General features: G+C 42.9%; 1 protein-coding gene across 2 annotated transcripts in view; it reads left to right on the top strand.

Annotated features, from left to right (window-relative positions):
- MRAP2 (melanocortin 2 receptor accessory protein 2) overlaps nt 1–12,051 on the top strand; it is a 33,053-nt gene extending 21,002 nt beyond the window's left edge. For both annotated transcript variants that reach the window (XM_006773465.2, XM_015570303.1), the window contains one exon: nt 10,520–12,051. In XM_006773465.2, the coding sequence (XP_006773528.2) occupies nt 10,520–10,868 (349 nt within the window). In that variant the 3' untranslated portion in view covers nt 10,869–12,051. The remainder of the gene's footprint in view (nt 1–10,519) is intronic.

Here is a 12,051-nt window from a genome sequence, read left to right on the forward strand (position 1 = left end):
AGAAAAACAGGTGATACACAACACACACACACACACACACACACACACGGATCCTGTTTACTGTTTCTCTGGAGAATCTGACTAGTACATTTCCTTAACGTGTCATGTTGACCCTGGATAGCGGAGACTTGCATTTCCAGTCTTCTAATTGGCAGTTCATTCAGTTCAACTGCAAATGGTTTCTCATTTGATGGCGTTTCTGAATAATCTCAATCAAAGAACAGGGGTCCTTGTAACTCCACATGCTTTCAATGAGGTTAAGGAGAAAGTCTTACTTTTTGTTTTACTTTTAATAAAGTGTGTCTCAGAGGGCTAATCTATTATTTTAAGTACTTTTTTGAGTCTAGGGCACTGTAAGACATGGCTTTTTGTTGCAGTATATCAATAGAAAACTGAAAGAAACAGACATGCAAAAAATCCCTAAATGGATCGTTAAAAAGGCTTTTTGATCTTAATAAACTTGACATTTATTTGCAGAAATTTTATCTAAAATGGCCATTATTTTTTCCATTCAGCCAACTTTAATATAAAATAAACCGTTTTAATTTTTCCTGTGATAATCAGGCTTGGAGGAAAGAATGATGAAATCATTGAGAATATTAATAAAAACCTTTTAAAACATGTTTATTATATGCCAGGGTCTACTAATCCCTTTATATGTGTAATCTCACTAAATCCCCACAGGAAGATGAAATAAACCCTGTAAGTGTTCCCACTTTACAGATAAGAAAAATGAGGCAGAATCGTTTGTCTGAGTTCTCACAGGTAAAACAAACAGAAAAATGCTGTGAACCAGGCAAAGCCTCTTAGACTCTGAAGCTCCTGTTATTAACCACTACGTTGAATCAAAGATATTAGTAAGCAGTCAGATTTATTTTCTTTTATCACATAGCTAATCAAGTGTGTGCTCTAGGACCAAATATTTCCAGATTGACTTGCTGAGATTTTGGCTGAATTCTTAAGCCTCTCTATGCTTGAGATTCCTCATTTGTAAAAATACAGTCATCCCTGCCTCCTAGGATTATAGTAAAGATTAAGCAAGCTAATGCCTATGGCGCCGCAGGCATATGCTGTGCTCACAATGGTCAGTGAAGATTAGGCCACCCCTCAGTGCTGGTGGAAGTCCTGGTGGCAGCTCAAGGGTCCAGGTGAGGAGTAGGAGGGAGAAGAAAAACCCACCTCACGGGACAACCAGACCAGAAACATTCACGTAGCATCTACACTTGTCAGAATGGTGCCTCATTCTCCCCCAGCATCAGCTTGGGTGTGTCTCTCGGTGAAACAGTAAGATGAATAGAGAGAATCTACGTAGAGAGTCTTGGTGATGGATAGAAAGGACGGTTATGTCTGAGTTCTTGTTGCTTTAAACACCAGACTCTCTTATTGGTTTGTCCTAAGGACAGTTACTTCCTCATGTAGGATATCACGAATATGATTCCAATGTTCTGGTTAAGATACCTGACCAAGTCTGCAAGCTCCAAACAGATCAGTGGTGAACCTACTTAATTCTTTTTTCCCATGCAGGCATCTCAGGGGTGGGTGGGCGGGTTTGAATGGCTCACTAGGGTCGTATCATTGCTGAGAATGGGAAGGTTATGTGTATCCCTTCGACAGTGGTGAGACACCAGGATGGCGAGACCACCACCTCTGCCCCCACCCCCTGTGGTCATGCCCACAACAAACATTGCTAATCAATTGTGTTATCCTCCTTGCGTGGCCAAGACTTTGCCTCAGAATCATTTTCAAAACACCACTCCAGATAGCCACCAGGAATCAACCACAGTTCACCTGAGCGAAAACAGATATTTGTCATCTCTTTGGATGGCAAGAGTTGAAATCTCTTCAACTGCACAGAACTAAGGACATAATAAAACAGGCAAGTTTTCCCCCTAAAGTTTTCAACTCGGGATCATATTAGGATAAGAACTTCAATTGGAATCACTGACTACTTGGTGGCTTCTGTTAAGGGAGGGAGTGTGCAAGAGTTAGACTAGGTTATAAGACAGTAAAAATCATTCTCCACAGCTCAGGACAACACAACATAGGTGTACTTCTTGCACAATCTACATGTCTACTGAGGGTTGGCAAGGGGTGGACAGAAGCTTCTCCACTTGTAGCTGTACTATCTCCCACATTCAGCTCGCTAGTCACAGTGACAGGGAAGAGGAAGCCTGGAGAGCTCACCTGTGCCCTTCCATTCTTCATCCTGGAGGAACACATCCCCTCCTCTCACAGCTCAGTGGGCAGAGCTAGCCACACCCCCCTGGCTGCCCAGCCTGGGAAGGGTAATCGGCCCAGAAGAGAACCAGGTATCAGTACACCCTAGTGGAGTACACTGAAGAGGGAGAAAGACTGGCATCACCTTTCTTAAAAGCTTTTAGGGCCAAGAAGCAGCTTTAATGGGGCTTATTTCCCCCATGGAATATTCGCGATTGTCTGTGGGGGGAAAATCCCTCCTACCTGGATCCTTTATGGAGAAGGAAGGTAGAAGAACGCTTTCCCCCTGCTTTTTCAACTAAAGAGCCATTCGCTCTCTATGGTGTCTTGTTAAAGCATTATGGCTCTATTATAAATCCACCAGAGAGAAAGAGTAGCAGGAAAGGCTTGGATCACAGCTTTATTTGCCTATTTTAGACTTCTTTAAAAATTATCAAACCACAGGCATCGTACACCTCACATACCACCCTTTTGGAGCCTTCGCTAAGTGGACTTTGTCCAGGTGGGGATGTTCTTTATTTAGGGGTGAGAGCGGGATTGCCCAGGACCTTGTAAAAATGGAAATTACATTTTACCTTGGGTTGCAATGACCTGAATATGGCACTGACTAAAGGATGCATACAATGCAACTAAAAGCTAACAGCAGGAAAATGTCCCTGCTCAAGGTTTTTGAGAATGACCAAGGCCCCAGGGGCTAGCTGACAAAGTGCAGGTGTAGTGAGTGGGGTCCACGGAAGTCCTGCCACCCCAAGAGGTCTACCCCTAGCAACAGGTAGAAAATCTGAAGAAAGATTTTATTAAAAATCTTTTTAATAAGAAAATATTTTTAAAAAGGAGAAAATCTGACTATTTTATGTATTTGATTTAATTTTTAAATTTATACACCTTCGTTCAGGAGTTACTTTTAATTCCCCATCAATTAAGAGGCAAGTGCAGAGCGATGGACTCGTTCAGGACTGTATTGAGGGTTATACTAAAGTAGTGCAACTTTCCAGAGAAACTGACATCTTCCTGAAAGGCAGTGCTACCCACCACAGCAACCAGAGGTACTTCCACACACACGGAGGGTTCGGTTGGCACCTCTGGGCTTGCTACCTGAGATAAAGCTCTCAGTTCAGGCTATGGTTTCAGAAATGTTAGTGGTTATTATGATTTTCTCAGATTGTTAAGTACAGAAGCTTTCACTCTTTATTTTTAAAAATCCTCACCCGAGGCTCCATTGATTTTTAGAGTGGAAGGGAGAGGGAGAGACAGAGAGAGAGACATCGATGTGAGAGAGACACATCAGTTGGTTGCCTCCCACACGTGCCCAGTGGCGGGGATCGAGGCGACAGCGGAGGTGCATGCCCTCGACAGGAATTGAACCTGAGACACTTCAGTCCACAGGCCTATGCTCTATCCACAGGGCCCAACTGGCTAGGGCAGAAACTTTAACTCTTCATGGGTCTTTGTAACTTACTCATCTTCCAAAGTCCACTGGAAGTGACTGCTGGAAGCACCAGATGCCGCAGCTGATCTGCCTGCCACTTTTCACAATTGAGACCAACCTGAGCACAGCAGTGGGCATGCTATTCTCTTAGCACAGCAGTAGCCGCTTCATTTGTGAAATCTTGCCATAAGTCTGGAAAATCCCGAGGGAATAATCCAGAGCATTATGGGTATTTTTCTTCACAAACGGAGGAGTCTTTCCTCCTGGCCTGACTTGTTTTTTGGTGACAGAGGAAGGAGCATGTCTCTAAACGCTGGAGGTGGCTGTGCCTCTCAGATATCAGGGCTTTGGAACACCCTGCAGATACAGCCACTCAGTACACTGACTCAGGGTCTAGTCGCAACCGTGGGCAAACTACGGCCCGCAGGCCAGATCCCGCCCGTTTGAAATGAATAAAACTATTGAAAAAAAAGACCGTACCCTTTTATGTAATGATGTTTACTTTGAATTTATATTAGTTCACACAAACACTCCATCCATGCTTTTGTTCTGGCCCTCCGGTCCAGTTTAAGAACCCATTGTGGCCCTCGAGTCAAAAAGTTTGCCCACCCCTGGACTCTAGTGGCTGCAAGGCCCTTTGAGAGATGCGAAGATGCACAAAATATAGCAGAGCAATATATAGGAGAGAGTAGACTACACAAGTAGCTCTGACAGGAGGTGGGAAAGGATGCATCCTGGAAGAGATGGTCAGTGAAATTCAGCAAGCACAGAGGAGGGAGATTAGAGATTTTCCATGAAGCAGTGACTTCTGAGTTGCACAGTGAAGAAGGGATTTGATTTGACAGACAAAGCAGGGTAGAAGGAACAGCACAAGCAAAGACACAGAGAGGGACAGTCTGAGCGCATCGAGGATCTCCTGTAACTATGGCTCTGAAGCCCACACTCAGGGTAACTTCTTTTAAAGATCACATATTCTTTTTTAAAATATATTTTATTGATTTTTTACAGAGAGGAAGGGAGAGGGATAGAGAGTTAGAAACATCGATGAGAGAGAAACATCGATCATCTGCCCCTTGCACACTCCCTATTGGGGATGTGCCTGCAACCAAGGTACATGCCCCTGACCGGAATCGAACCGGGACCCTTGAGTCTGCAGGCCGACACTCTATCCATTGAGCCAAACCAGCTAGGGCTAAAGATCACATATTTTTGATTTTAGGCCTTAGTGGAATTCTGACCCTGTAGGAACCTAGAAGAGGCCTCCTTCAAAAGCAAGAGTTGCTTTAGTTTTAAGATCTTTTCATGATAGATGCATTCACTTGTTCATTTAAAAAAATTTATTGAGCATCTACCATATTCTTAGTACTGTGCCAGGTACTAGGGACATAGATAAGAAACAGAGTTCATAATCTTAATGAGGGTGCCAGCCAAGTGAAAAAAAAAGGGGGGGGTGTAATACAGAATGAGAAGACAAATGGAGAGAAGCACCCAGACCTCCAGGTAAACAACCTAATTCAGATTGGAGGAGTCAGGAAAGGTTTCTTGCAGGAGGTGGCATCACACATGATTCATGTTTACCAAGAGGAGTAAGGCAGATCCCAGTAAGGCAGATTTGCTTGTTTCAGAATTGCCTTGCAAATAACAATGATAAAATCTGGACAAAATATAAAGAATGACTATTGGAAGGCACTGAAGAATAAATATTAGTAGACAAAAACAGAAGGGCTTCTGGCCCTTGGGAGGAGGAAGCTCTATTAGTTTATGTCTATGGATATATGGTTAGAAGACTTTCCACCTAAAGTCTGCCCATCTCCTTTAATTCCCTTTGCAGTGCTTTGAAATGTCCAGTTTACAGGACTTATACATTCTTTGTTAAATTTATTCCTAAGTATTGTATTTTTGATGCTATTATGAATGGAATTCTTCCATTGTATTATTGTTTGTTACTACTCTATAGACATACTACAATGAATTTTCTATGAGATTAATTGAAAGGAAAATCTTTTTGACGACAGTGTTGGACCAATGACATAAACATGAGGAAAAGAATGAACCTTCGCCCCTTTCTCAACATAGATCATATACCCAAAGTAGAAGCTCCTAGAACAGCTCTGTTCAGGGGAACTTTTTGTGAGGATGGAAATGTTCTCTGTGCTGTCCAGTTAGGTAGCCACTCACCACATGTGGCTATTGAGCAGTTGATATGTGAGTAAGCTGACTGAGAAATCAAGTTTTAAATTTTTCTTAATTCAAATTTGAATAGCCACCTGTGGCTAGTGGCTTCTAGAACTAGCATGGTTCTAGAAGAAGGCATAAGAGAATATCTTTGTGATTTGAGGTTTGGCAGTTATTTTATAGAGAGGATATAAAAAAGCAATAAAGAAAAAAGTTAATAAATTTAACTTAACTGAAATTTAAAGCTTCTGCTCATTAAAAGACATCTTTAAGAAAATGAAAATACAAGTCACAGATTAAGAGAAAATGTTTGCAACACATATATCTACCAAAAAACCTATATTCAGAATATATTACAAAACTCAAGATAGAGTGTTTACGATACATATATCTGGCAAAGGCCCTGTATTCAGAATACATTACCAGCCTTCTACAAATAAAAGCAAAAACAAAAAACAATACAACTTTTAAAATGAGCAAAGGACTCACACAGACACTTCACAAAAGAAGTTAAACTAATAGCCAATAAGGACAGGAAGAGATGCTCAATATTACTAGATATCAGAGAAATGCACATTAAAACCACAGTGAGATGCCATTTCACTCCCATGAGAATGGCTAACATTAAAAAGACTGACAACACCAAATGCTGACAAGGATGTGGAACAACTCTAATTCTCATACACTGTGGTGAGGGTGGAGAATGGCATGACCACTTTGGAAAACTTTGTGGTTTCTCATGAAGTTAAACACAGATCTACCGTATGACCTAGTAATTCTACTCTTAGGCATGTACTCAAGAGCAATAAAAACATAGGTGTACAAAGAGACTTTTCAAGAATGTTCATTGCAGTGTTACTCACAAACTAGAAACAACCCAAATAACCTTTAAAAAGATAATGAATAAATGAATTGTAGTGTATTTATACAGTGGAATTATACTGAGCAAAAAAAAAAGACAGATGGTTGTTACATTGATCAACGTGGATGAATCTCAAAGAACATGCTGAGCAAAGGAATGCAGACACAAAAGGCTGAATATTGTGTGATTCCATTTCAAGAAAAGACTAAACTAATCTGTGGTAAGAAAATTTCAAGACAGATTTCCTATAGGAAGTGGAATGAACTGGAAGTTCAAGAACAGGCAAAGCTAACCAATGGAAATGGAGATCAGAGCAGTGCTACCCAAAGGGGGTGGAAAATGAATGAAAGAATACTTCCTAGGGAAAAGGACATATTCTATATCTTGATTGAAGATGGTGATTACATGGATGTATAAATTAATAAAAATACATTGAATTTTATACTTAAGATCTATGGATTTCTGTATGTAAATTTTACCCAGTGGTAGGATGAATAGAAACTACATTGAAGCAAGATGTGTCCATGGTCATAGGTTTTCACATATAATTCCTTTAGTTTATCAGTCAATGAAAGAAAAGAATAGAAAGACAACCTACTGAATATTTAATGTTTACCAGAGTCTGAGAGGACAAAGACGAACTTTTCCCTTGTTCTCAGAGGAGAATCAGGTAAGTCGCACTGTTCTCACACCAAGAGAACTTCAGGGAAAAGCTTAGTGGGAGAGATGAGGGAGGGAAGGCATCTCAGAGGCCTGGGCTCTGCTGTGGGGAGGGATGAAACTCTTGCACTCCCGTGCCTTCGTTCTTCAATAAGGGTGCGTAATGGACACCACGTAGCCTGTGTAACGCTGCACACAGCGGGGTTTCTGGGTCTGCTTTCCCACTCAGCTGATGCCCAGGGCAGGTGGAATCTATTCTTCCTAGCTTCTTAGTCCTCCAATTAGAGAAGAGTGTGGGCCCCAGCGATCTTAATCATGCCTTTTCAAACATGTTAAGCCCTTCTTTTTGCCAGGTAGTATATTGGCGTATTAGGTCACATGTTGCTGGCATACTCATCGTTGTTCTCAAACATCTTTTAAAACTGAGTGAAGACAATCAGAGGAGAAAAATCACCTACTGAAAGATGTGGTGTGCCAGCACAGCCAAGGGTGGGGCAAGCTCTTTGTTAAATGGCATTTAAATATGTAAAATAAATATCAAAAATATAAATCTTTGTCTTACTGTGGTTGCAAATACTAAAAAGTTTCTATATGTGACACAGCACCAGAGTTAAGTTAGGGTTTTTCAAAATGTTGACATGCCGAGCTCAAAAGGTTCGCTATCACTGGTCTAGGTAATCCGTGTTCTGCCCGGATTGAGCTGGCAGGGCCGGCAGCTCTCAGGCAGTGGCCATGCTATGGAATAGTCTTTCCTCTACAAGGTGCATGGTTTACTTTCACGAGAATCTACCACACTGATTTCCAAGCACCGTGTGAGAGTTCTGGCTGCTCTGTACCCTTATTAACATTTGGTTTGTCCGTATATGTAACTTAGTGGATGTGAAATGGTACTTCACTATGGTTTAAGTTGCATGTTCTTGATAGCTAACCACATATAGTTAAGTTGAATCTTCCTGTGACTGGATGAGGCCACAGATAGAGATCCAGAGGCAAGCTGAGCCTTTTTTTTATAGCCAGAGGTAAATAAGGTAGTGGTCACCATAGTTACAATGTTCTTGTGCGTTTCACTTGTTTTGGCAGCACTTGCTGCACCTCCCACAGCCATTAGCTACCCAGATAAGATCTAGGGAGCATCATAAGGTCAAGCCTAGTTATGCTAAGAGGGCTGTGCCCTCTAAGCTGGGACTTGTTTGTGGCTTTGCCAACAGGTCAGTCCGAGGCTTAACCCTATAGCCGCTCCCTACAAAAGACAAGGTCACTTAAATTTGCATAAGAGCAGCGGTCATTCAGCATCTCTCCAAAGACATTTTTTTTTAAAATTCTGAATACAGGACCTACTGAATGTTTAATGATTTACTCTTGTGTAAATCAGTGATCTTCAGATCACATTTGCTTGGCAGACAATGAAATTTGTTAACCAGGCTTTTTTTCTACAAGGAAAAGATCGGGCTTCTGAGAGAAATTCCGTGTTTGATGTAACCCATACAATCTGATAGAAAAGTCCCTCAACTGGCTGGATTACAAAGCTTCTAGGATTACCGATCTCTGAAATCCAGGTGATTCTTGCTAATTTGGAGATTTGTGTATATGATCATATTTTCCAGACCTGTACATTGAATCTCTGTCCCTCCACCCCCACCCCCACCCCGGGGGAATTTGGCCGTCAGCACTTTACCCTGAGTGATGGGATGGGAAGGAAGAGAGTCAACTGAGGTGGAGAAAGTTACACACTCTTGAACACAGCCTACTTTTTGTTAGTTTCAGTTTGGATTTGAAAACACGATCAGACATGATTCTTGCACTTAAGGAGCTGATTGTGTGTAAGCAACCTTTGTATACATCTGGGAAGAAGGGGTTAAAGACCATGGAATATTAGGGTATTCAACTTACCCATAAAAGTCTTTTAGTTTATCAGTCAAGGAAAGAAAGGAGGAATAAAAGGACAACCGATTGAATATCTAATGTCCTTGTAGGACTAATTGAGAGCTATTTTATTCATTCATTCATTGACTTATTGCCATTAAATCGCTCATTTGTTTCACACTAAATGAAATAAGAGATTAGAAACCTGGGTTTTATTCCTGTTTCTATCACTAACTGGCTGTGTGACTCCAGTGGGTAGTCTGTTCCCTGCCTTAACTTCTGTGTTTGTAAAATTGGCATAGTAATTCTTGCTCCAAGCGACTTGCTGGTCAGTCTATATATTTCAGAGAGGAATGGAGAGAGAGAAACATCAATGATGAGAATCATCCACCAGTGCCTCCTGCACACTCCCTACTGGGGATCGAACCCACAACCAAGGCATGTGACCTGATGGGGAATCAAATTGTGACCTCCTGCCTGGTTCATAGGTCATGGGTTGATGCTCAACCACTGAGCCACGATGGCCAGGCTGTGCTGGTCAGTTTTGAGAGTCAAATGAGATAAATGGATACAAACAGCGTTGACAAATAAGAAACTCACCTCTGGCCCTAACTGGTTTGAGTCCGTGGATAGAGTGTCAGCCTGTAGACTGAAGGGTCCCAGGTTCAATTCTGGTCAAGGGCATGTACCTTGGTTGCCAGCACATCCCCAGTAGGGGGTGTGCAGGAGGCAGCTGATCGATGTTTCTCTCTCACTGATGTTTCTAACTCTCTGTCCCTCTCCCTTCCTCTCTTTAAAAAAAATCAATAAAATATATTTTTTATAAAAGAAACTCATCTCTGTGAGATAATACTGTCTTTGTTCAGGCAGCCTGATATAGGCCAGTGGGTCTAGACCTGACCATGAGCAGTGATCCTGGAGGATTCTATGAAAATACAGATGAGCGGGCCCTGCCTCTGGAGATGCTGGGGGCTGCAGCTCAGGACTCTGCATTTAAGAAGCACTAGAAGTAATCCTGATGCAGGAGATCGGGGAGTCCCACTGCAAATCCGATGGTTCCTCCACAAGATGTCTCTTTCCAGGAAGGTCCGGGGCCCTCATGTTGGAGCCTTTGCCTTGGGTTCACTTGTGCATGTTCAGAAGTGGCGTCTCTCAGTTCTGACGTTTGTCTGCACGCTCTGTACAGGGACTTGCACTCCGTGTGTGCTCAGTGGAAATCCGCCGGCCTGGCCTGCCCTACATGCCCCAAACCACGATTCAGCAGTAGAATGAGGCAGAGTGTAAGCAGTCCTTTCTTTCCCTTTTCTCTATAGCAACGCGGAGCCTTCGGAGAAGAGATTCAGAATGAACAGCTTTGTGTCAGACTTCGGAAGACCGCTGGAGCCAGATCAGGGCAATGAGGAGTCCCGGTCTCTCTTTCACTGCTACATCAGTGAGGTGGAGCCCCTGGAGAAGGCCAAAGCTGGCCAGCAGACCACAGCCCTCGACAGCGACGTGCAGCTGCAGGAAGTCACCAGAAGCAGCGGGCGGCCAGAGGAGGAGCTGAACAGGCTCATGAAATTTGACATCCCCAACTTTGTGAACACGGACCAGAACTCCTCCTTTGGGGACGATGATCTTCTGATTTCAGAACCACCGGTTGTCTGTTGTTCTGGAAAATAAGCCAGTTTCCCAGACCTCACACAGAGACCTGGATTGAGAAACATGCTCTCTAATTTTCTTCCTGAAGATGTTGGGGTGTGTTTGTATAGCAAGAAATCTTCATTTACCAAAGTGGTGTGTGTCTGAGAGAGAGAGAGAGAGAGAGAGAGAGAGAGAGAGAGAGAGAGAGAGAGAGAACAGCCCCCTCAGAAGGGAGCTGATTAAGCTGTTTTTATGCCTTTAAACACATCTGGGGCTTTGGGGGGAATAAAGTAACCATCTCACCTTCCTTATTGTTGAGGTATTTGGCCACATACTGGGCATCAGCGTTCTTGAATGAGGGTCTTCTGTGTTCCTGCCACGGCCATTCTCTGCCTTTAGCAAATTGCTTTCCCTCTGGGCTGCCGCATCCTTTTCCTGTAAGGTGAGGAGTCTGGGGTAGATGTTCCCCACTGGCTCTAATATTTTGTGAATTTCTGACCGTGCATGCAGACGAGGCTGGGGTGTACATAAAGCCACATAAACTAAGGCACTGGATCCTATTTCTTATTGTAGGACCCCCACCCCTGCCAATGTCTGTACCTGTACTCAACCCTTAACTGAGCTCAGCTTTTGTCCGGGCCCAAATGCCTACCAGGATGTCAGGACACTCGTCTCCCACATCATTGTGGACAACATTTCTGTCGGCTGTGCCAAAACAGCTTTTCTGAGGACCTCTGGCCACCCATGCTCAAACCAGGGGACAGTCCCACAATGAATTTCAGTCCATGGTATATCTCATAGAACTCCAGTCCCCAAGAAATGTAAGCGAGGTTATCAGCTGAGTGAGGGAGGTGACCTGTGTGTGTCTCTGTGTTGATCTGTCTGTGTCTGGTCACACTGTTGTCCCCTTGGCCACTGAACAAGTAAAGTGCTATTTGCCATGCAGTCTGCTTACTTGGCAGATGTGTAGGGGATGGTCATCTGGCTAGTATGCGGCTGTGAGTTAAGATGGCGAATGGGTTGTAAATACCCCACTAATAGATATTCAGGTTGGCCTGGTACAACACACTTAAACATGCCCCTGGTATCAGAAATAATTCGGTTTTACACTTCCAGGTTGCATGCATGGCCAACTGCTAATCTCGGTGATGTATTCATTATGGATTTGTTCACCACCTGTCTTGCTTAAGTTAAAAAATAAATACGTTTGATTGCACAGGAA

The sequence above is a fragment of the Myotis davidii genome, unplaced genomic scaffold, assembly GCF_000327345.1.
Source record: "Myotis davidii unplaced genomic scaffold, ASM32734v1 scaffold185, whole genome shotgun sequence".
In the NCBI taxonomy this organism is placed as follows: Eukaryota; Metazoa; Chordata; class Mammalia; order Chiroptera; family Vespertilionidae; genus Myotis; species Myotis davidii.